Consider the following 23767-nt stretch of genomic DNA (forward strand, 5'->3'; position numbering starts at 1 on the left):
GGGTTACGGCAAGGAAAACACCTTATAGCCTTTTAGTCCAGATGAGGAAACTGAGGGCCAGAGAGAGTAGTCAATTTGCATCAATCTCTCTCTCTACTGATAGGCTTATGTGTCTAATGAAGCCCACAGAGAATTGAACCAGGAAGCAGGGGACACTGGTTCCAGCTCCCCAAATTACCTGTGTCACTCTAGATAAGTAACCCTGGGCAAGTCATCTGAACTCTGTCTCAACATGCTCATCTGTAAAAGGGGAATACTACTTTAAAAACACACTCAAGTTATTTTTGGATTCTGATCTGTATGGAATTAACATTAGGGCTGGAAGAGACCTTTGAGATCATCTAACCCAGGAGTTAATCTTTTTTTTTTTTTTGGTGTCAGGGACTCCCTTTTGGTAGTCTGGTGACACCTATGGACACCATCTCAGAATGTTGTTCAGTTATTTTTGTCACGTCCAACTCTTTGTGATCCAGTTTGAGGTTTTCTTGGCAGAGATACTGGAGTGGTTTGCTACTTACTTCTCTGGCTAATTTTATAGATGAGGAACTAAGGCCAACAGGGTTAAGTGACTTGCCCAGGGTCACACAGCTAGTAAGTATCTGAGGCTGGATTTGAACTCAGGAAGATGAATTCTACTGATTTCCAGCCTAGTGCTCTATGTACTGCATCACCTAGCTACCCCCTTCTCAGAATAGTTTTAAATAAGGTTTCTAAATAATTAAAAAAGGATTACAAAAACACACAAATTATATTGAAGCCCAGTTATCAAAATATATATTTTTTTAAAATTCAGACTCCAAGTTCAGAGCCCCTGAATGCCAACCCCTTCATTGTATGGATGAAGAAACTGAGGCCAAGAGAAATAAAATGACGACCAAAGGAATCACTTCACAAGAGTGAATAAGACCAAATGGGATAACCAGTGTGACAGAATTTTGAACTACTATCAATTGTCAATATCATCACTAGACACATCAAGCTTGTTCCTAAAAAATATCTGTTTGGAAATCATGTAACATTTTAAATGCAGGGGGGAGGTTTGCTAGAGAAAGGACCCAATTCAACCATTTTCTAAGGCTGAGAATTATTTTGTAGTAGTACACTTCATGTACATTGCCCCCTTACCCCTTCATGATCTGATATGCAAATCTGACTTTTCAGTAGCCTTTCCCATTCTCATTAGGGCTACAGGTAGCTGGGGAAAGGCCCCAGGCTCTGGGGGAACAGGGGACCACAGAACTGGCATTAAAAACTGGAAATTATCATCCAGGCTCTGCCGTCAACTAGCTCCATGATCCCAAATTAATTATTCAACCTTTCTGTGCCTCAATTTTCTCATCTATTGTGTGAGGACAGAATGGGGAAATGTAGTTGAATCCAGTAGTGTCAAACTCAAATTAGAGGCCAACATAGTGACTTCAAAAAGAAAACCACAAATTAACATTATCTATGTCATATTATATTTTTATTAATTTTGTTAAACATTTCACAATTACAATTTAATCTGATTCAGGACACACTCTGGAGTTTTGTAGGCTCTTGGGCCTCAAGTTTGACACCTCTGGATATGGCAGTGGGCTTAGAGTCAGGAAGACCAAGGCTTACATCCTTCCTCTGACACTTTCCAGCTGTGTGACTTTGGGCAAGTCACTTCAATTCTCTGGAGCCTCCCTCCCCTCATCCTTAAAAAATGCTTACAATGATACCCATAGTGTAACAACAGAATTGTTGCTCAAATAAGATACTGTATGTAGTGATGCTCAGCTTTTAGACTGCTAATGTAAATGTATGTTATTACCAAGGTCTGAAAGTGTTAAAGTTAAAAACAAAATATTATTGTTCAGTCACATTCAACTCTTCGTGATTTCTTGTCAAAGACACTGGATTTCCAAAGTACAAAGATTTCCTTCTCCAGTTCATTTTACAGATGAAGAAACTGAGGCAAACAGGGTTGAGTGACTTGCCCAGGGTCACACAGCTAGGAAATGTCTGAGGTTGGATCTGAACTCGGGTCTTCTTGATTCCAGGCTCCATGCTCTATCCACTATGACATCTAGCTGCTCTAAAAGCAAAATGCAATGTTAATTATGAGCAGCTTTAATGTGGACAAGATTGAGTAGTCACTGGATCTGGAAATCTTGGAAGAACCCTGATGGAAATGGATCAGAAGGAGTGCACAGCCACCATATCCCCACCTACCATATCTGTTTCTGTAGCACTGGTCTGTTGACTGTGCAGCCCTAACAATTGCAGGAGGATGGGCAGGGGGGAGGAACAATAAACTTGAAGCAGGGGATGAATTGGCTTTTCCAAATGAATCCATAGACATTTAAAAATGTATTTCATATGCTTATATGTGTACGCATTGTTTCTGTTAGAATTTAAACTCCCTGAGGGCAGATTGCTTTACTTCTTTGCGTACTGGAACCCAGTAGGTGTTTAATAAATACTTGTGGATTGAGATGTATCTTGGCATAGAGGATAAGGTACTGGAACTAGAGTCAGGAAGTTAGGAGTTCAAATCCAACCTTAAACAGTTACTTGTTATGCAACCCCGGACAAGTCACTTAAAACACTGTGCCTCAGTTTCTTCATCTATAAAATGAATGGGAGGAGCAGCTAGACGGCACAGCAGATACAACAGCTGCCCTGGAGTCAGGAGGACCTGAGTGCAAATACTGCCTCAGATACTTGACACTTAACTAGCTGTGTGACCCTGGACAAGTCATTTAACCCTACTGTCTAGCAAAAAATAAAAACAAAATGAAGGGGGTTAGACTAAAAGGCTTCTGAGGACCCTTTCTGGTCTAAATCTCTAATTCTATGATTGACTGACATTAGCTTAACCTTTGAAAGGGGTCTTTGTCTTAAAAAAAAAAGAGATTTTCCTCCTCCAGCTGAATACTGAAGTTATCTCTATAAATTTAACACACCACAGTTTGTAGCCATCTGTTAGAAAGCAGAGGAGAGCTGGAAAGCTTTCAAAGCAAGCATCTAAACTCCCCACCTTCCTCCTCCTCCCCCACCCCTAGCCCCATCCGAGGGAAAGTGAATTAAGTTTCCTTAAAATAGCTCACAGAATGGGAAAGAAAACTCAAGCCTGCAAACAGCATGTCACCGCACTCAGTCAATTACATAAATCTAAGGAGGAAAAGCTGAACATAGTCTGGTGGGGCAGGGAGGAGAAAAAGAACCACTAAAAATGAGAGACCCATGATGATCGGTAGGAGGAAGACTGGACGGGAAGATGTGAGACCTGGCTTCTAGTACATGCTCTGCCTCTAACAGACTAGTGGTTTTCCAGGTCCCCACACAATGCGAGGGTTGCTCTAAATCAGTGGTGTCAAACTCAGGTAGGGGCCGTTAAAGGGTACATAAAGATTTCTGAAGGTCACATATTGACCTAGAAAATATTAACATGGAGCAGTGGATAGAGCACCAGCCCTAAAGTAAAGGACCTCCAGCCCCAGGCACTTACTAGCTGTGTGACCCTGGGCAAGTCATATAACCTGCTTGCCTTAGTTTCCTCATCTGTAAAATAACCACACTTACCTCCCTGGATTGTTGTGAGGATCAAATGAGATAAGAATTATAATGTGCTTAGCACAGTGCCTGGCACATGGTCTAAATGCTATCGCTATATTATTAATTTTGTTAAATATTTCCCAATTACATTTTAATCAGGTTTGGGCCCATTCAAAAGGAGGCTGGCTTTGTGTTTGACACCTCTTGTCTAGCTGATCCCTAAGGCTGTCATAGGCAGGTGTGACATTGTTATGGTTCCTGTGCCAGGATGGTCCCCCAGTAGCTGTTCCCAGCTCAGCTATTTGGGGATCTCTGTCCCCACCTCTGCAGAGTTGGCTTGCTTCATTGATCTGACATAATTTATCAATTTGAACATTTAGTACCATGATTTTATTATCAGTGACATAACAAATTTATACAATTAGATGGGTGCTGCCACTGGAGGAAGGGTCTTGGTGGTGGTGGCAGCAGCAGCAGCAGTAGTAGTAACAACAGACAGCATGAGAGGCCTCACAGGTCCCAGAGCACCCACAGAGGTGCTGCTTAGCACCTCAGCAGCCCCCCAGCAGCCAGACAGTAATCCATGCTGGCCTGAGGGAGGAATGGTTCAACCTGGCTTTTCCAAGATGCCTGTCTGGGTGTCACCCACTGACCATCTGCTCAGCCTCAAGTAGGTTCAGGACCAGGTTCAGGACCAGGTGAATGAGGCCCGTGTTGGTAGAAGGCATGCTGCAAGGGCTGGCCCTAACCTGGATGGCAGAGAGGGGAGGGTGACGGTCCTGGTCAAGTAGCCTTGGTGAGAAGGAGTTGAGGATGGAGGGGATTGTATGTGTTCTAAGGACAGATGATCACGAAGGATTTCTCCCTGCCCATAGAGAACCACCCTTTTTCCTGAAACCCCTGGGGCTGCCTTCAAGACTTCAAGATGGCCTTGGCCCACCAAGGACACACATGGTGAGAACCTTATGAGGTTTATCTTGTTCATGAACGTACTGTCCATAGCCAGCAGAAATAGCTAGATTGCCCTGGCTTTCCTAGGCCTGATCCTCCAGACCCAAACTACAACTTCCCCCCACCCCTCAATCAATCCATTCATTTTGGGGGCTGGCCTAGGGCAGAACTGCACTGATGGAAACCTGAGAACTCGGTCACCATCACACTCTCATTGCTAGCCTACCCCAGAATCAGGCTTCATCCCATTCAGCCATCCACCGAGGCTTTGCTGGAGCAGGCTTCTTGCCATGCCTTATTGCTTTAAGACTTCACTTAAACTTCGTTGCCTGCCTACTGTTCTTCTAGAAATGTTACTTGCCAACCAACCTCACCTCCTTCCCCCAAGTAGAACATAAACTTCTTGGACACTGAGACTGTCCTGTTTTTTTATATTTGAACCCCAGTGCCTAGCACGGTGCCTGGCATATAAGTGCTTAATAGACGATTTCTTGATTACAAACATTAACCCAAGAAATACATTTCACATGGAAAGTGTCTTGTTTCCCTCCCCACTCCCCAAATTAAACTGACAGATCTCATTTATTTTTGGTTGTTTTTTTTTTTAAGAGATAAAAATTCCAACATGCTCTGTACAAGGTCCATCCACTCCTCTCACCCTCAGCATCTCAGGAGACATATCCACACCTGACCACTCCCAAGATGGCTCCCGCCAAAGAACAGCTCATTGTCTCCATCAGAGACAATGCCCCTTTCAAGCAGCTGGTAATCCAGGTTGGGCGCGAAGGTACAAAAGTGAAATGGCCAGTTGTGGAGGACAAGCAAAAGACAGGATTAGTTTTGTGGGCCTCAGACTGGCAGCTGAGGGGGTGGTGAGGCTAGGAAAGTCAGTCGAAGGCCTGTCATTCTGATCAACGTCACACTGCTGGGTGCAGTTGGGAGCAAAGTTTCCCCCATGATACTGAGTAAGTTTGGTTTCCTGCCAAATTTATCAGCAGCAAGGGTTAAACCCAGCCTTGCTGATCAGTGCCAGTGACCAGCACCTAATACACATATGTATATACACCCTGCCCTTCCCACACTGGGGCCTCAAAACAGTATCTTAGCTTGTTAGAGGTGGGATGAGACCTTACAGATCAGTCCAACCACCTCATTTTTGTAAAAGGGGAAACTGAGGCCCAGAGAGATGAACTGACTTTGCCTGAGGTTTCACAGCAGTCGACCTGGGGCTAGAACCCGGGTCTTCTGACTCCTGAGTCCAATACACTCTTCACCAATCCATTTGGAGCCCCATCCACAGAGCTTTAGTTACAAAAATACCAAGAGGACCTTGTTATAAGGCAATTACAACTAGAAGGTATGGAATTTGAGGACAAGATCATAGCAAGATGCTTGTGTTTCTACACATATACATGATGTATTTTACAAGTTTATCCTCTCCTCATGCTCCACAGTCTAAAATATACACAGAATAAAATAAATAAAATCAACACTTGTCACTACTGGCCTGCCAGAAATAAAAGTTACTGACCTCGGACTCTAGGTTAAACTGCATGGCAAGATATGTGTGCCTCTTTCCCTAAAGGGCAGAGAGGAAAGCCTAGGCCAGCTGGCTACCCCTCAAATCATTCCCATTCTCACTCAGTTCTTCTGAGTGGACCTTGGGTTTGCCCTGACCGAAGTGTTTAAAAAACAAAAATAGTCAAAAGTCTACCAGGAGATAGCACCCACAGCTACTCTGGATCCTTTCTTTAGCACTGAGCCCACATACCTAGTAGGTCCTCAATAAATATTTCTTGAATGAAGGCGAGCTGCCTACTAAGGACCAGCTGGCTTTTCATTGTAGAGTTCATGAAGGGGGAGAGGCTTTAAGTTGCCCCAGTGATCTGGTTTCACACCTCCTTCCACTCAGTCCCATCCAAACTCCATTCTCCAGAAGCAAAGATCAACTCAAAGCCAAGCTGTTGGCCAGCTGGATAAATGAGTTCCATTAGTGAGCAGAAAAAAAGGAAAAATTCTGCTCTATTCAATAGGAGTACAGAGGCAACTTAGGAAGAAGCCCCCTCCCTTTGCCAAAAGGAGTCATAGCTAGTTATAGTAAAAGACACAAGGGTCTGGTAGCCAAAACAAGATGGGGGCACAACATGCTGGGAACTGTAGTCTGTTTGGATGGTGCCATCTATGTAAAACATGGTAGAGGGCAGACGGGTTTGCCACAACTGATAAAACTAACAGCTGGGTCTAGTTAAATCAAGGAATCAATCAATAAACATTTATTAAGCGCCTACTATGTGCCAGGCACTGTGCTAAATGCTGGAGCAAGTCAAGGACAGCAAAGACAACTGTGGGTACTTCCATAGTCTGGAAAGCACAACATCTTGTCCCTTGAGCTCAGCTCTGCAATTCAGATTGCAACATGTGCCTGTCACTGGGGCACCACAGATAAATGAGGCCAGGACTAGGGTTACTAAGAGAATGGTATACCAATCACTGCAAGTCATTTTTGACTGATTTGGCTAAATGACTTCTCCCCTTTCCCTGGGGTGGGCTCTGTGGTCAGGAGACAAATAAGAGAAGTGGTGGCGAGTCAGGGAGGCCCATGGAACTCTGAGTTAACTGGGTCTATACTGAGCTGGGACCAAGAAGAGCTGGGAAAGAGAACAGAGCTTTGCTGTTGTCGACAGATCCCTCGCTTCACTGGGGCTTAGGGGATGTGGCTTTGCTGAGAAACTGGAAGCTTATGAATTCAGATAGTAGAAAATGGAGTACTTGGGAGAAGAGGGAAATTCACTCCTAGAGAACAGTGAGATTGTTATAGGAATGAATACATGTACAAAAGTCAAAAACCAGTTCTCTGAAATTCAATGAAGCCTCTGGGTGAATCATGTTATCTCTCTGTGTCCATTGACACATCCACACTAACTGAGCAAAAATAGAAGATTCACTGATTCTGGGCCCACTGTCTACACATAGTCCTTACTGAGGACCCAAATCCTGTCCTGCTTTCAACCACCTTTTCCCAAATAGAGCAGCAGAATGACGACTACCCCCAAAGCACCAAATAATCCCATGAGAGGTGTAGAATAGCCACTAACCATTGGTCAGGTGAGGATGGGTGAAGAGGCAAGCCAGGGTACTACCTACCCAGAGAAGTAGACCAATCTAGTCTGAGCTTTGAGGACTTCTCATCTTGGAAGTTTCCATCTTCATCGATGCCCATATCATACCTATGGAGGGTGCTGAAAATCCACAAACACAGGGACTGAAGGCTGGCTTCGGGGAGGGAGAAAGCTGCCTAATGGTCTCCTAAATGCCCCTTTTCTTGCAGATTCTCTTTCTCGGTGTATGAGGTGCTGGCCTGACCACAGACACATGCAAATACAGCAGGAGGTGTAGCCTGGAGATTCCAGCATTACCTCTCCTACCAGATTCTCTTCTTTACTTTTCTTTCTTTTCTTTCTTTGACAGGGAGAGATGAAAGGGCATGTGAGAACAAAGGTAACTAACTACACAGGTATAGCCAGCACAGGTGTCTGTGTGCATGATGAAAAGACACACAAATACCTTAAAAATATTGGGTTTTTTTCCTTTTAGACTTCTAATTCTTGGCTGCAGACTGACAAGAGAGGTGGTACCCTAGATGCCCATTTTACACCAAACTCCCATCTTCCTCACAGCTCCTCTCCTATTAGTTCTTACACAACCTTGGAACATACCTCTTGAAAACCAGCCTGGACTCCCCAGGTACCTCTAGACCTTCTCCTGGGGCAGGACAACTTCCATGCCTATTTCCACTTCTTGGCACACAAATGTTTCCATCATTCACCATGACTAGGCCACATGCAAGATTCATTTCTAGAATTCACTCTGGGGCTGTGCTAAAATAAATATGATCTTGGAGGGCATTCACACAGCCCCAAATAGGAAGCAAGCAGGCTGTGTTTTGCTGATGGAGGGGAGGGGCTTCCCAAGGATCATGGCCAACCCCTAAGGCTCAATTCCCCAGCCTCCCTTGCCTCTCCAACCCGAAAGCAGCATTAGGTCTGAGCTCCCACTTAACTAGGTTTCCAATAAACAGACCCCTCATCCCAAACCCCTTCAGAGCCACTGCCATGAAGTGAAACTTGGGTCCAATGGCAGGGGTGGAACTTGGGACCAGAACTGGGCACCAAGACCCAGGGGCAGCTCCAGGACTTGAGTTCAGATTCCTCCTCCCTCCCCTCCCCAAAGTGGATGCAGAGCAGTGCAGCCGCCAGCCAGGCTCCCTTTTCTAACGTAGTGAGGCATACACAATGGTTGTGAGTGAAAATGTAGCTACTGGAAACAGCAGATGCTCGAAGAAAATCAGGCCCCATGGCAACAGGGGAGATATTCCAGGGAGAAGGGGTTGCTCCATTTTCTTTTGTCAGTCTTCTGGCCTCTGCCTTCACCACCAACCCACTCCCATGTTGGCAGCCAACATGATTAGGTGAATGCTTGTCTTTTTTTTTCCTCTTTGCTTTTTACATGTCATATAAAACCAGATCATTCTGTGAACAGAATCTTGTGTCCTTCGATCCCTCAAAGTCAATCTCTCTTTAAGGTTTATGTTTGAAATGGGCTTCCACTGAAATAGGAAAAACACACACACACACACACACACACACACACACACACACACACACACACACACACACACACACACACACACACACACACACAGAGTCTGTTACAGTGAGATACAAGTGGAACACAATGCCCTCCCTGTCTGACAGGAAGATAACCATCCCAATGACGGCAGGTCCACACTGTGACTCCTCCTATACAGATGGTTTTGCTAACAGCCCCCCTGTCTCCCCAGAAACAAAGCTGTTCCCATTTGATTTTGGAAACTCAGAGAGGATGGTTTTTGAAGGACTATAATTTCGCTGGCCTCCTGTCTCCTTTCTGCCCAAGGGATCTGGTCACTCACCAGCTGCCCCAAACCGAGGGGAAATGGGGAAGATGTGACTTCAAGGCCTCTTGCCAACACCCACCCTAAAGCAAGATGTGGTGACCTCAGCTCCCCTCAGACACTCAACCCAGGATCTTGGTCTCCATGACTACCATACTCCCAGGGGAGGGTCCTGTCTCATAGAGACAGGCTCAGGGTTATGGAACTGCAGCATCTCCCCCTTCCCTTGCTGCCCTCTCCCTCCTTTCTCCCTTTCACCAATGAAAAGGGGGAGAACATGGGGACTTAATGAGATGATAAAATAGAAACACTTTAAGAGGGCCAGAAAAAAAAAAGTAGGTAAAAGCATGCTTGTTGACTCATCCCTTCTCCTCTAGGAAGCTAAATGGATAGTGAGAAATAGCTCTTCCCAGGGGGGCTGGATCCCACCCTACATGGAGGTGGGGCAGGAAATGAGGTATAGGCCTGGTAGCCTTGGGGTAGGGGGTGAGAGGAAAGGGCAATGTTTCCTTGAGAAGGAGAGTTTCCTTGGCTCTGTGGTCCAAACTGTGTGTGTGCATGTGTGCATGCATGCGTGTGTGTGTGTGTTTGTTTCCTAGCTTCTTCTGAGGTCATTCTTGCTTTTGTTCTGATGAAATATTCACCCCGCCACTACCCAAGTTTCCAGTTACCCTCCAGGTGAACAAGAACAGGGGTGGCCCCTCTCACCTGCATACTCTTGAGGCAGCATTGGCCTATTAATCACTTTCTGAAAGGCCGCAATCCATTCCCGCTGGTCACCTTCTGTCTCACAGGCAAAGAGGAACTTCCGGTCGGGGGTGACAATGGTGATGCCATGCTGCCAGTGATGGCCCTGAGTGGAAGGGGGAAGGCCCTCAAGAACCGTGTAGCTGTTCTCCTTACTGCCAATGAAAACCTCCCCTCTGGCAAAGGCATCCTGGGGAGGAGAAAATCTGTCAGCAAATATGTACGAAAGCATTTATTATTACGTGTTAGATATTAAAGATACAAGTGCATACTCTCAACACATTCTAAGTCCATTACTAAGTATCTAATGGAAGAGACAAGCACAGATGCAACACAAATATAAGGTAAATAAATATAAATATATACAGTCATTAAATACAGGGCAGTTTGGAAGGGAGGGCACTAGTAATTGTGGGCAGAGACCAGGAAAGCCTTCGTACTTTTGGAGGCATGCAGGTGGGCCCAGAGTCAGGAAGACCTGAGTGCAAATCAGGCACTAGACACTTACTAGCTGTGTGACCATGGGAGAGTCACTTAACCCCTTTGCCTCAAGTATAAAAGGGAAGACATAACAGTAGCTACCTCTCAGGGTTAGGGCAAGCATCAAATAATATCTGTAAAGTGCTTAGCACAGTGCCTCACCCATTGCAGGCCCTGTAAAAATGCTTATTTCCTTCCCTTTATGCAGAAGATGGTATTTGAGTTGGGTCTTAAGGCAGATACTCGTTAGCAAGGCATAGCAATGCTATACACTGTAGAGCACCCTACTGGGAGTCAGAGGACTTGGGTTCAAATCCCACTCTATCAATTACTACTTGGGTAACTGTGGGTAAATCGATGAACCTCTTTGAGGCTCAGTTTTTAAATCTGTAAAATGAAGGAGGCTGGATTACACTGATTCCAGGAGGTCCTTTCTAACTCTAGAGCTGTGATCCTATGAACAGTTAGGGGGTGCAATGGATCAAGCTTGCCTGGAGTCAGGAAGACCTGAGTTCAAATCTGACCTCAGACGTCTACTAGCTGTGTGACCCTGGGCAAATCACTTAACTCTGTCTGCCTCAGTTTCTTCATCTGTAAAATGAACAGGAGAAGGAAACGGCAAACCATTCTACTATTTTTGCCAAGAAAACCCCAAATGGGGTTGTGAAGAGTTGGATATGTCTTAACAGACTGAAAAACAACATGAGCCTATACCTGTTCATGTGTAGTCCTGAGGAGCCTGCCAGCCACGAATCCTGGGTTCCTTTGGGGTCACTAACTGGCCATGTGCCACTGTAACCCTCAACTTCCTCTACCTCTCTGGGGCTTCATGTCCTTCTCTGAAAAACAATACTTTCCTTTCCCACCCACTCCCTAAGATTGTGCAGACAATCAAATGAGGTAATGTAAATGGAAGTACTTTGAGAAGCACAAGCATACCCCGATCTCTGTCCTCATCTCTGCCTCCTGGCTTACCTGGCTTCCTTCAAATCTCAGCTAACATCCCACTTTTTCTAAGAAGACTTTCCTGATCCCCCTTAACATGAGTACTTTCCTTCTGAGATGATCTCCAGTTCATCCTGTTATATACATTTTGTTTGTATATAGTTCTTTGCAGGCTGTTTCTCCCGTCAGGCAGAGATGGTCTTCTGCCTTTCTTTGTATCCCCAGGGGCTTAGCACAGTGCCTAGCACATAGCAGGTACTTAATAACTGCTGTTGACTTTTTTACAAAAGTGAAATATAATGTTTGTACAAAGGGCATTATAGTATGAAGCCATATCTAGTCAGGAAGACCTGATTAAAATCCTACCTCTGACCCACTTTAGCTCTGTGAACCTGGGCAGGTGATACAACCCCCCCTTAGCGGCCACTCAGCTCTCGAAGACTGTAAATTACAGATAGGTTAAGTATGCACTGGTAAAGGGGGTCTTCATAACAACAGTTCTTTACACCAATGAAGTCTCTGGTCTGAAATGACATCTTCGTACAAGTACCCCACTGCATCTTCCCCATAATAGCATTCAATAAGTCAAAGATAACAACAAAGCCTCACATTTTGATAGCACTTTTAAGAATCTACAAAGCACTTTCTTCACATAGTCACTACTTGGTGGTGCAGGGTATTAATGTCTTGTGAGGAAAGGAAAGCTCAAGACAAGATGACTTGTCTAGGGTCACTCATTTCAGTTTGTAAAACAAAGGGGTTGGACAATATGAATTCTCAGATCCCTTCCAGCTTAATATTCTTTTAAAAATTTTAATTTTATTATCATTATTAAAATTAATAAGCATTTTTTCTCTCCCTCCCACCAGCTCTAACATTCTAAGACCCAGATTCCAATCCTGCCTACTTCTCTGGGTTTTATGAAAAATAAGGGGGTTGGACTGAATGGCCTTTTAAGGTCCCATCTAGCTTCACACTTCCAATCCTATGAAAGAACCTTGATTTTCCCTAATTGGCGGCTATATTCCAGAGCCAGACAAGACTTAGGGCTGCTTTTCTCCTCTGAGAATGGTTATTGGAAGTAAAGATGGAGTGGCTGCCACACCATTCCAGAAACTTCCAAAGGTTGGAGTCTCAGAGTTGATCACTGCATTTGGGGGAGGGGGTCAGTTGCTAATTGAGGTTCGTAGGCTACCGTCCTGATCAGAGAAAGCTGGAGCTCAGTTACCTATTGGGTGATACCACAGGTAGATGTGGGGGAGGGGGTGGGAGAAGAGAGGTGCTAACAGGATTGTAGAAATCACTTAAGCTATCTGCATAAGATATGGCAACTTTGGAACAGGGAGGGAGAAATATCATACACTATGGTTATGGGAATAAGAGAGGTTCTCTGAAATTATCAGGTCTCCCCTGATCCCTATAATGCTTCCACTGAGGGCCTCAAGAGTTTTCTATAACCTATGGACAATTGCGTTCCTATACAGGGCCTGAGACAGGATGGAACAGGGAGGGACAAATAGTCTTCCGTATCTAACTGAGCTTGTATATAATGTCCTCGAGACCAGGGATGATTTTTTTTATGCATTTGTATCCTAGGTGCCTAGTACAATGCCTGGAACATATTAGGAGCTTAATAATGTTTGCTTGGTTATTTTATAATTAGCACCTATCTCCCAGGGTTGTTGTGAGGATCAAATGAGATAATATTTGTAATAAGCTCTTTGGAAACAGAGACTACTCACTTTGGTATCTGTATCCCTAGTACTTGGTATATAGTGACTGGCATACTGTAGGCACAGAACAAATGCCTGTTGAATTGCATCAGTTTGACTTAATAACTCCTCCTCATCCTTGGAATGGTCCTAGAATCCAGAGACCAGTTAGAGAAGTTTATGAAATCTGGAGTTGATGGGGTCCACACTGAGTTCTGTTGTATAGCAGTGGCCAGTTGGCCACTGAGAAAAATGGTTCCTGCAATGAGAGTTAGCCCTTCTCCCCAACTAGAGGAGAGCCAGAGCCGGGAAAAATCTGGAGGTAGAATTCTTGATGAGAAGGCTGTGGGCCATGATAAGCATGAAGTCCAGTGGATGATGAAGACTACCTCAGAACACTGTTCCCACCTTTACCTGAGCCTGGGTTTCCTCATCTATAAAATGGAAATAACAATAGCACCTACCACACAGAGTAGTCAGGAGGATCAAATCAGATGAGATGCAGGGGTGGGGACCCCGTGGCCTTCCAGGTCCTTAGGTGTGGCCTTTTGACTGAGTCCAAGTTTTACAGAACAAATCCTCTTATTAAGGGGATTTGTTCTGTGAAGTCTGGATTCAGTCAAAGGAAAGCACTTGAGGACCTAGAGGGCCACATGTGGCCTCGAGGCTCAGGTTCCCCACCCCTGAAGGTACATCAATTGATTTGGAAACCAATGTCAGCTATTACTTTGATGATCTCAGGAGGGGGTGAGGATTAAAAAGTTCCTGATCAGAAAAAAAACACAAAGCAAAGTCTGGGCCCAAAGAGGAGAGTAGTCCACTTACATAATCCCAGCTCAAAGTCATTTGCATAAGATTCTCCTCATTGGTGGAAGCCCATTACTCACTCAATGTGGGGAGGGGTGGAGTTGGCCAGGAGAGACAATGTCACCCAGGAGGAAATTCCCTCAGGTCTCTAGTAATAGCAAGTTGGGGACAGGAACACGAAGGAGATGCCCGTTTCTCTACATGCTGGCTTCTTCCCAGGGTCTTTCCCTTCAGAGACCTTTCCTTGAAGAGAATCTGGAATCCAGTGTTTTTCCCTTGAATCTAGAAGCCAGAAGACCTAGATTTCTCTTCTCTCAAGCTCTTGCCAACTTTGCCCCTCATGTAGGTGCCAGAGCATTGAGTAATCAATCTCCATCAATGAGGAGATTCTCATGCAAACTGGCTTTGAGCCATAGGTTATATTTGCTGCCCTGAAGTTTCTCAAGGTTTTTCATAGTACCCAAGGCACAGAAAAATCATGGGGGTTGGAGTGACATGGGGGTAAAGAAGTGAATAAGACATACATTGCCTCTGTCTTTGGAGTGAGGAGTAAAATATATTGCCACCATTTTGGAGGAGGGAAGTGAGGGAGTAAGACATATATTGCCCCCATTTGGGGCAGTGGGGGAGTGATGAAGGGAGGGAATAAGAATACCTTGCACCTATTTTGAGGGAAAGAGAAAGGGAAGAAGACATATCCCTTCCATTTTGGGTGGGGGTATAAAGGAGGGAGTAAGACATAGAATGCCCCCATTATTTTGGAGGGAAGCAGGTAGTAAGACATCACTATTTTGGGGAGGGAGGGAGGAAGATATATGTTGCCCTCATTTTTTGAAGAGGAGGTGGTCTTCATTTTGTTCTCTCACAGTTGGAAGTGGGCAAATCATGCTTCCAGAAATCCTCAGTTTCAAAGGAAACACTGTCGCATCGGTGCCCTTACCAGAGGGTCTTTGAAATACATGAGCCGCCTGTCATCCATGGTGAACCAGCGTTTCTTGAAGCCTTCCGTTTGCTAAAAAAACAGAAATAAATGATTAAAGCTTTGGCCTCAGAGTCAGGAGAACTGGTTCTAGTCCTAGTCATTCTTTTAACCTATATTGTGACTGTGGGTAAGGCCCTCCTTGGGCCTCAGTCTTCTCAAGTATAAAAAGTCAGGGGTTAGGCTAGATGATTGCTAAGGCTCCCTCCAGCTTGGAGATTTTACGAGTCTATGATTCTAAGATACGTGTTCTCCCTCCCTCAGCCAGTTCTTAATTAATGAGGTTGCCAGGAAATTTCAATCCTTTGCTGCCAAATTATTTTCCACTGGAAGTTTTCTAGTCCTGGCTAGTAAGAGAATCACAGAAACTCACAGCTGGAAGGGAACCAAGGGGACAGACATCTAGTCCGGTCCCTCCCTGGACAGAAGTCCCCTCTGCAACATACCTGACAAGTAGTTAACTAATATTTGTTGGAAGGCCTCTGGGGAGGAAAGTTTAAGGTCCATTGATAAAGTCCATTTTATTTTTCTATAGCTATAATTGTTATATTAGGGCAGCTAGGTGGCACAGTGGATAGAGCAACAGACCTGGAGTCAGGAAGACTCATCTTTCTCACAAATTTGGTCTCAGATACTTACTTGCTGTGTGACCCTGGGCAAGTCACTTTACCCTGTTTGCCTCAGTTTACTTCACTGTAAAATAAGCTAGAGAAGGAAATGGCAAACCACTCCAGTATCTTTGCCAAGAAAACCCCAACAAAGGGTTGGACACAACTGAAAAAAACCACTCGACAACCAAAAATTGTTAGATCTCTCAAAGGGGATCATAGTCCTCAGGTTTGAGACACTGCCATATCTGAGATGTGTGCCTCAGCAAGACAGCAAGACCTCCCTACTGTTCATAAAATGTTCTTCTACCACCAAGCCTTGAGCCCAGTCATTCACAAAGTGTGGTCATGAGAGAAAAATCAGCCCTAGTTTGAGCCTCCAAAGAGGAAGGGCCAAAGAAGAAACCAGGGCTCCAGGGTGAATCTGTTTTGGGTAATGTACTCCATCTCTGAGAAGGAAGGAAAGGAAATAAGCATTTACTGAGTGCTTGCTATGTGCCAGATACTGTGCTGTATGCTTTACAACTATTATTTCAATTGATCCTCACAACAACTTTGGGAGGCAGCTGCTATTATGATCTTTATTTTACAGTTGAGGAAATTGAGGCAGACAGAGGTTTAGTGACTTGTTCAGGGTCACACAGCAATTAAGTGTCTGAGGTTGGATATGAACTCTGGTCTCCCTTATCTCCAGGTCCAGCACTCTATCCACTGTGACACCTGTCTGCCTCTAATCTAATCTAATTCACATTTGCCCCAGCAAAAAACAATGAAAGTATCTGATTGTCCTTTGTGGTAGAAAATAGCTAGCAGTGTATCCCACCTTTGGTCCTGTTTTCTCCATGTAGCCTTCCTTCAGGTAGTTTCTGGACAGCTTTGGCACGAGCTAGAGCCGACAAAATACAGCAGAGACCACAACGTCAGGAAAACCCAAGAGACAGACTCACCTGATCTTTGGCTTTCTTCCTGCTGACCTCCTTACTAACTTTAGGAGGCTGGGCTCCCCAAGTCCCTTCACCATACTTGACTCATGGTTGTGTGTGTGTTGTGGAGTTTTGGTGGGGGGGAGGAGGGGGGAAGAGTAAGAAATGAGGGGATGGATTGTTTTTTAAATATGTGAACAACTGGCCTTTTTAAGGAAACCACTTGGGTTGCTATCTGGCCACAGAGACTCAAGAGGCAGGTCAAATGCCACAGACTGAGTTACTGCTAACATATAGGTTCAGTGTGAGCAGGATTCAAAGACCAGAATGGTTCCCATACGTTATGATACACGAAAGAGGACAGCCTTCAGGAGCCACCTGGTGACAGGACATGGGGGACATGGACGCCTGACCAGAGGGGAGTTACGGAGCTAGGCCACAGACTCCCAAGAGGTCCATTGAAAGATTTCCAGGGATCCATGAACTTGAATGAGAAATAAATTAATCTTTATTTTTACCAACCTCCAACTGAAATCGAGCATTTCCTTAAATTATGAATGTAGGCAACAAATCACAGTATTAGCAGTACCTGTGACTTTTGTCACTAATAGAAAATATAAATATCTTCATGTCACATTACAGTTGTGGTAGGTAACTTACAATAGTTTTTGGTCATCACTACTTTGAAATTACTGTAGTTGTGCCCACAGCAGCTACACAACATGTGGTTGGCCTCTTCCTGTCTACACAATGTATCTCAGCATGATTGGTTTTCCTTCGTATTTTATTTTGTGCATTTCAAAACAATATTCTGAGAAGGGGTCACTAGACTTCATTAGTCTGTCCATGATACAAAAAAGGAAAGAACTCCTAATCTTTACCTTTGAAAATATAATTGAAAGCTACTAGAACTAGTTGAGACCTTTGATATGGAGGCTGCAGTCACTGAGAGAACTCTGAAAGACAAGGGGCCCGCCAGCTGTCTTAGCAGCAGTGCAAGTGAGTAGGCTCACTTTGGGGGAGGCCAGCATTTTGTGGCAGCATTTCCTTATTCTCACAGTTATCTGATCCTAACAAAATGGCTTTCTAAGCATCTTAGGTTTCCCATCCTGACTGCTCTGCCTCCAGCGTCCCTAATGGGGAGCAAGAAAACAGAGACTGTCGATTCCTCTAAAGTTAATGCCTTCCTCTTTCAGACTGCCTTCCATCTACTCTGTATATACCTAGTTATTCATAGGTTGTTTGTACCATTAGAATGTAAGCTTCTTGAGGGCAAGGACTGTTTTCATCTGTCTTTGCATCCCTAGTGCTTAGCACGATGGCTAACACACACACAGTTACCAACTGATAAAATTGTAGTGCAGAGTCATAAACATTTCTGGGTATCTCTGGCAGAAAAAGGAAATTTAAGCCTATGGCATGATCGCTATAGCCAAAATAATTATTACTCAGCAACCAAATGTGGAACTTGGTGACCACAAGCAAGAAGAACAGCCTCTCGCTCTAAACTCTTAAGGTTTCATCTACATGTTTGGGTCATGATGTAATCTGATTTGCCCATTTTCTCTTCTGATTTTGACTTCAATTTTTGTTCCCCTCTATCTAGTCAATTCCTTTTTTCTTCCCCACTTTTGAATTTTGTCCTCATTTCTTTAGCCTCATGTAAAAAAGGAAAAAGAAAAAGATGTGGGTAAAGTAAGTGGCCCGATTTGCCTTTTTCTTTCTTTCTTTTGTTTCATGGAACTAATTTTCTTCCCATTCCAGGACAGCTGTCTATTTCCTGCAGGACTCTCCCATTATTCAATTCAACAACTGTTTATCCAATACCTAACACATGTCAGGCACTACATTAGGTGTTGTGGACTGGGATTGGGACCGGATCTGTGATTTCATAGAGATGGGGAAGTCTCCTATGATGGAACTGGGGAGAGGGGAGGGAAGGAGGAACACAAAGACAAACATCAAGCAGTCCCTGATGTTAAAGACTATGGGTGTGGGGTGAGGCAACATGTTTAAGTAAATACACAATATTTGTGGAGTTGTGTATGACTGGGGGGGAGGGGTCAGGAAAAGAGGTGGCATCTGAATGGTACTTTGAAAAAATTTCGGGATCCTACATTCTTCTAGCCTTCTGGTTGGTACCCCTGCTTCAAGCCTCTTTCCCACTTTAATTCATCCTCCCTTCAGCTGACAAAGTGATTTTCTAAAGGGCAGGTCTGAACATGTTACCAACTCCCACGACTCAGGCTCCCTATTGACTCCAGAATCATAAAATCCTCTGTTTGGCATTTAAAGCCTTGTATATCCTGGCCCCTTCCAAGCTTAATAAATGCTTGGTGACTGACTACACTGCAGAGGTGAGGAGGGAGGGCATTCTAGGCAGTGGAAACAGCCTGAACATAAACATGGAAATGGAATGTTCTTTAAGTTTGTCATTGACTTATGGGAAGCACTCCTCTCTCTTTCTCTCTCTCTCTCTCTCTCTCTCTCTCTCTCTCTCTCTCTCTCTCTCTCTCTCTCTCTCTCTCTCTCTCTCCTCCTCTCCCCCTCCCCTTCATTCTTTCTCTCACCCCTCCCTCCCTTTTTCTCTCTCCTCTTTCTCTCCCTCTTCCCCTCTCCCTCCTCTCTCTCTCTGTCTCTGTCTATCTATTTCTCTCCCCCTCCCTCCTTTTGGCTTTTGGAGATAACCACACTCTCCCGATTTTCCTTCTAATCATTCACTGTTTCCTTTGGTGATTCCTTTTTACACCCCATTCCTTAAGGCAGATAGTATGTCTCTTCTTTTCTTCTGCTACACTCACTCACTTGGGAATCTCATTTACTTCTATGACTTCAACTATCATCTCTTTATGGACCTCCTTCTTGAGCCAACCCTAGATCAATTTCTCTTGCCGATGACTGGGCATCTCTATCTGGATGTCCTTGAACTCAACATGAGAGCTGAGATTCTCTTTCTTCTCAAACCTACTTCTCCTTATGATTTCACTATTTCTATTTTCCAAATGGTATCCTCGGTTCAAAACCTTTTGTTATGTTTGACTCTTACCTCCCTTCCTATCATTTTCTCTTATCTTGTCCATTCTACTCCCAAAATCAACTCCTGAATTGGTCCCCTCCTCTCTATTCCCACTGCCACTATCCTAGGGGAGTTGCCTGATCAATCTAGGGGGCTGTCAAACTAATGTCATGAGTTCACAGAATAAGCTTTTGTTTGAAAGGTAAGGGGCAACCCCCTGCCATGGGAGAGTAGGGACATGTGCACTTCTGCCATGTTTGAGGATACAAACAACTTCTTTAACTTTCTATGGGAAGAGTTCCTAACCTTGGGTCCATGTGGCCCTAAGGAGTCCTTAAACAGATTTCAATGGGGCCACATAATCCCTGAAGAGAATCCTATGTTGGAGAAAGAAGATCACCCACATGGCCCCTTCAGCTGAAGGATGAAAGCTGTATCATACAAAAAGTTTAATTTCTTCTAATCCTTAAGAGTTCAACTTAAATGCCACCTGTTCCATGAAGGGGAGCAAGAGATCTGGACCTCACCAAGCCCTGCTTTTATTGTTGTTTGTCCTTCATTCTCAAAGAGGACCATGACAGTCCTGCCATGAGAGTGAATTATTTGGACATGGGTCAGATGTAAAAAGATGTTACTGATTAGCTTCTTCTTTCTAAGGAAATCTAACCCCTCAGAGATCTCTTTGAAAAGGAACTCACTGGATACTAGTGTTATTATATATCTGTGTGTACATATACATATATGCATGTGTGTTTATACATGTATGTGTATGTATGTATGAGTTTACAGACTCCTGCCTTTTGTCTTCCTCATTTTCTGTGGGTTGAAATATAGGCTGGGCCATCCTTGATCACCATATTGTCACCTTGTGTATCATAAGGGAGAAAGGAACCTTGTTACCAATATTTGGGGAAATGTAGACACAAGCTAGACCTAATCTATACTTGGAGGCTTTCCTGGAGTTGTTACAGGTAAGGACAGTGGGCCAAATGAGAGAATATGACCTTACTGGGTCAGCCCAGAGGCTTTGGGGCTCTCATTATCATTATCTTTGGCTACTGTAATAGGCTTCTAAAGGTCTTCTTGCCTTCTCCCTCTTCCCTCCAGTCCAACTCTCATCCTAGTGCCTGAAAATTTGTTTTTAAACACAGATCTGGTCATGCCATTCATCTTCTCAAAAACATTTAGTGGCTACCCACTGTCTATTAAAATTCAGTTTCCTTTGTCTGGCATTCAGCCTTTTCCAAAGTCTGGCCCTTTCCAGTCCTTTCCAGTCTGATTTCATATTACTCCCTTCTAGATAATCCAGGCCCTGGCCCAATGACTGCTGACGCTAAGAACATACCTTTCCTATTTCCTTGTTTTGCTCACACTGTGTCCTATGCCTGGAATGTTCTCCTTCACCTTAGTGTTTTTTAAGGTTAAATTTCTTCTTACAAAGAAAAAAACACCTTTGAAAGTCTGAGAACTCTAACCGAAGCAATGAGAAGCCATGATTTCAGATGACCAAAGAGGAAGCATGCTACTTACCTCCAGACAGGGGGGATGGATTCAAGCCATAGAATTTTTGGACATGGCCAATGTGGGAATTTGCTTTATATGACTACGTTTATTTGTTACAAAGGTTTTCTTTTCTCTCTGTCTCTCTCTTTCTCTCTTTCGTTCAATGGGGTAGGGAAGGTAAAAGGGAGAGAAAATAAATGCTTGTTAATTGAAAATAAAATTAAAAAGTTTAATTTCTTGTAGTCCTTATTGTCCATGAAGTCTTGCCTAATTTCTCCATTTAGGAACAACCTTCCCCCTCAGACCTCACATGGCATTTTGTTTTATACCTCTTTGCTGGCTCATACCTTTTATGTACATATTATAGTTATTTATGTATGTATGCCTTGGGGCAGCTAGGTATGTAGTGGATAGAGTGCCCACCCTGAATCGAAGGACCTGAGTTCAAATCTACTCTCAGACATTTACTAGCTGAGTGACCCTGGGCAAGTCACTTATTCCTCTTTGCCTCAGTTCTATGCCTTATCTCTGCAAGCTCTTGATGGCAACATCTTACTTAAACTTTCTGTTTCCTTTAGGTCTTGGTACAGTATATTCACCCAGTAAGTATTAAAAAAAACCTCTCATTAAATTTATTAAATTAGATCACTGGGGATAACCACAGGCCTAACTGACAGGCTTAAGCCAGAAGGAGTCTGTTTCTCTGCCACTGCTAACTTTTTTATTTTTTTTTTATTTTTTGGTGGAGCAATTAGGGTTAAGTGACTTGCTCAGTGTCAACAGCTAGTAAGTGTCAAGTGTCTGGTCTGAGACTGGATTTGAACTCAGGTCCTCCTGGCTCCAAGGCCAGTGCTCTGTCCACTTTGCCACCTAGCTGCCCCCAATGCTAATTTTTTGTTCCTTTTTTTTCCTTTTTTCTCTTTTTTTGGTAGGCAATGGGGTTAAGTGACTTGCCCAGGGTCACAGAGCTGGTGAGTGTCAAGTATCTGAGGCCAGATTTGAACTCAGGTCCTTCTGACTCCAAGGCTGGAACTCTACCCACTGTGCCACCTAGCTGCTGCCCTGCCCCCCCCATGCTGACTTTAAAGGACATTGTTGCTGCCTGGTCCCACAATTTTACACTTAGTTGCCTCACCTCCAGAGCTGCTCTTAAGTAGGTTTTTTAAAAAAATCAATTTCAGCAAGAATGGAGACTTGTACAAGTCTTTCTCAGAAGACTAAAGTAAGCTTGTTGGTAAAGTCAACTTGAGGCCTGAAGAAACCAGAGTAGTCCTTTTCCAGAGGGTGGGGTAGGGATTGAGACCACCCGCTGAGTGGATAAGCTTTTAAAAACTAAGTTTTGGGGATAAGCGATTCTGTCTGACTGCAACTGTCAGGAGAGATGGAGAAAAAGAAAGAAATAAAAATCTTTATCTAAGTTGCATACCCCAAGTGAGAGCTGATAACCCAACTTCTCCTCATGAAACATTCAATGGGGCACACCTTAATGATCCTTTATAGTGCCGGAGAAAATTATCCTGTGATATGCATCCAGACATCCCTCAGTACCTGTCCCTGATGTACTGGGAGTTCACCATTTGGCTGAAGTGATGTATCAGGGAGAATTAAATGGCAAATAACTTAAAAGTGATTTAATTAGGAATCCTTAACAGAGTAAATTAAGATATTCCCAATGATATCTGAAAATATTTGACATCTCTAATAATCCAATGGATAGTATTGAAAACAATGCTGAGTTACCACCTCACATCCTTCAAATTGGGAACAAAATATCTAAAAGCAATGAAAGACAATGCTGGTGAGACTGTGCAGAAACAGATACACTCATTCACTGTAGGCAGAAATGTAAACTCATAGAATCTTTTTGAAGAGTAAATTAGCAGAATCATTCTGGTGAACAGTTTGGAACTATGCTCAAAGGGCTAGAAAACTGTGTTTACCCTTTGACCCAGCAATGCCACTACTAGGCCTGTATTCCAAAGAGATGAAAGAAAAAGAAAAAGGATCTATATGTAGAAAAATATTTAATTTTGTGGTGGCAAATAATTGGAAATCGAGGGGATGCCCATCAATTGGGGAATGGCTGAATAAGTTGTGGCATATGATTGCTGGTGGAATACTACTGTGCTATAATAAATGACAAGCAGGATGGTTTCAGAAAAAAAATATGGTAAAACCTATAGGAACTGATGCAATGGAAGTGAGAAGAACCAGGAGATCACTGCGCACAGTATCAGCAATGTTGCAATGATGTTCATCTGTGAAAGTTGATACTCTGATCAATACATTGATCCATGACAGTTTCAAAGAACTCATAATGAAAAAATGCTATCCATCTCCAGAGGGAGAACTGATGAACTCTTGAGTGCAAACTGAAGTATAATTTTTCTCACTTTCTTTTTCTTGCTTTTTTTTAAAAAATATGGCAGCTAGGTGGCGCAGTGGATCTAGTGTTGGGCTTAAAATCACAATGACTCATCTTCCTGAGTTCAAATCTGGCCTCAGACACTTACTAACTGTGTGACTCTGGGCAAGACACAACCCTATTTGCCTCAGTTGCCTCATCTGTAAAATGAACTAGAAAAGGAAATGGAAAACCATTCCAGAATCTTTGCCAAGAAAACCCCACACTGGATCA

At 43.8% G+C, this 23767-nt stretch overlaps 1 protein-coding gene across 3 annotated transcripts in view; it reads right to left on the bottom strand.

Annotated features, from left to right (window-relative positions):
- Positions 1-3892: 3892 nt before the first annotated feature.
- Positions 3893-23767, bottom strand: part of ADAP1 (ArfGAP with dual PH domains 1) — a 163522-nt gene continuing 143647 nt past the window's right edge. For 2 of the 3 annotated variants that reach the window (XM_020978680.2, XM_078152915.1), the window contains exons 8-11: positions 16511-16573; positions 15041-15112; positions 10118-10346; positions 3893-9082 (exon numbers count right to left, since the gene is read on the bottom strand). In XM_020978680.2, the coding sequence (XP_020834339.1) occupies positions 9054-9082; positions 10118-10346; positions 15041-15112; positions 16511-16573 (393 nt within the window). In that variant the 3' untranslated portion in view covers positions 3893-9053. The remainder of the gene's footprint in view (positions 9083-10117; positions 10347-15040; positions 15113-16510; positions 16574-23767) is intronic. The other variant, XM_020978682.2, reaches the window with a different exon arrangement.

The sequence above is a fragment of the Phascolarctos cinereus genome, unplaced genomic scaffold (genome assembly GCF_003287225.1).
Source record: "Phascolarctos cinereus isolate Bilbo 61053 unplaced genomic scaffold, phaCin_HiC Scaffold_4;HRSCAF=312, whole genome shotgun sequence".
Taxonomy (NCBI): domain Eukaryota; kingdom Metazoa; phylum Chordata; class Mammalia; order Diprotodontia; family Phascolarctidae; genus Phascolarctos; species Phascolarctos cinereus.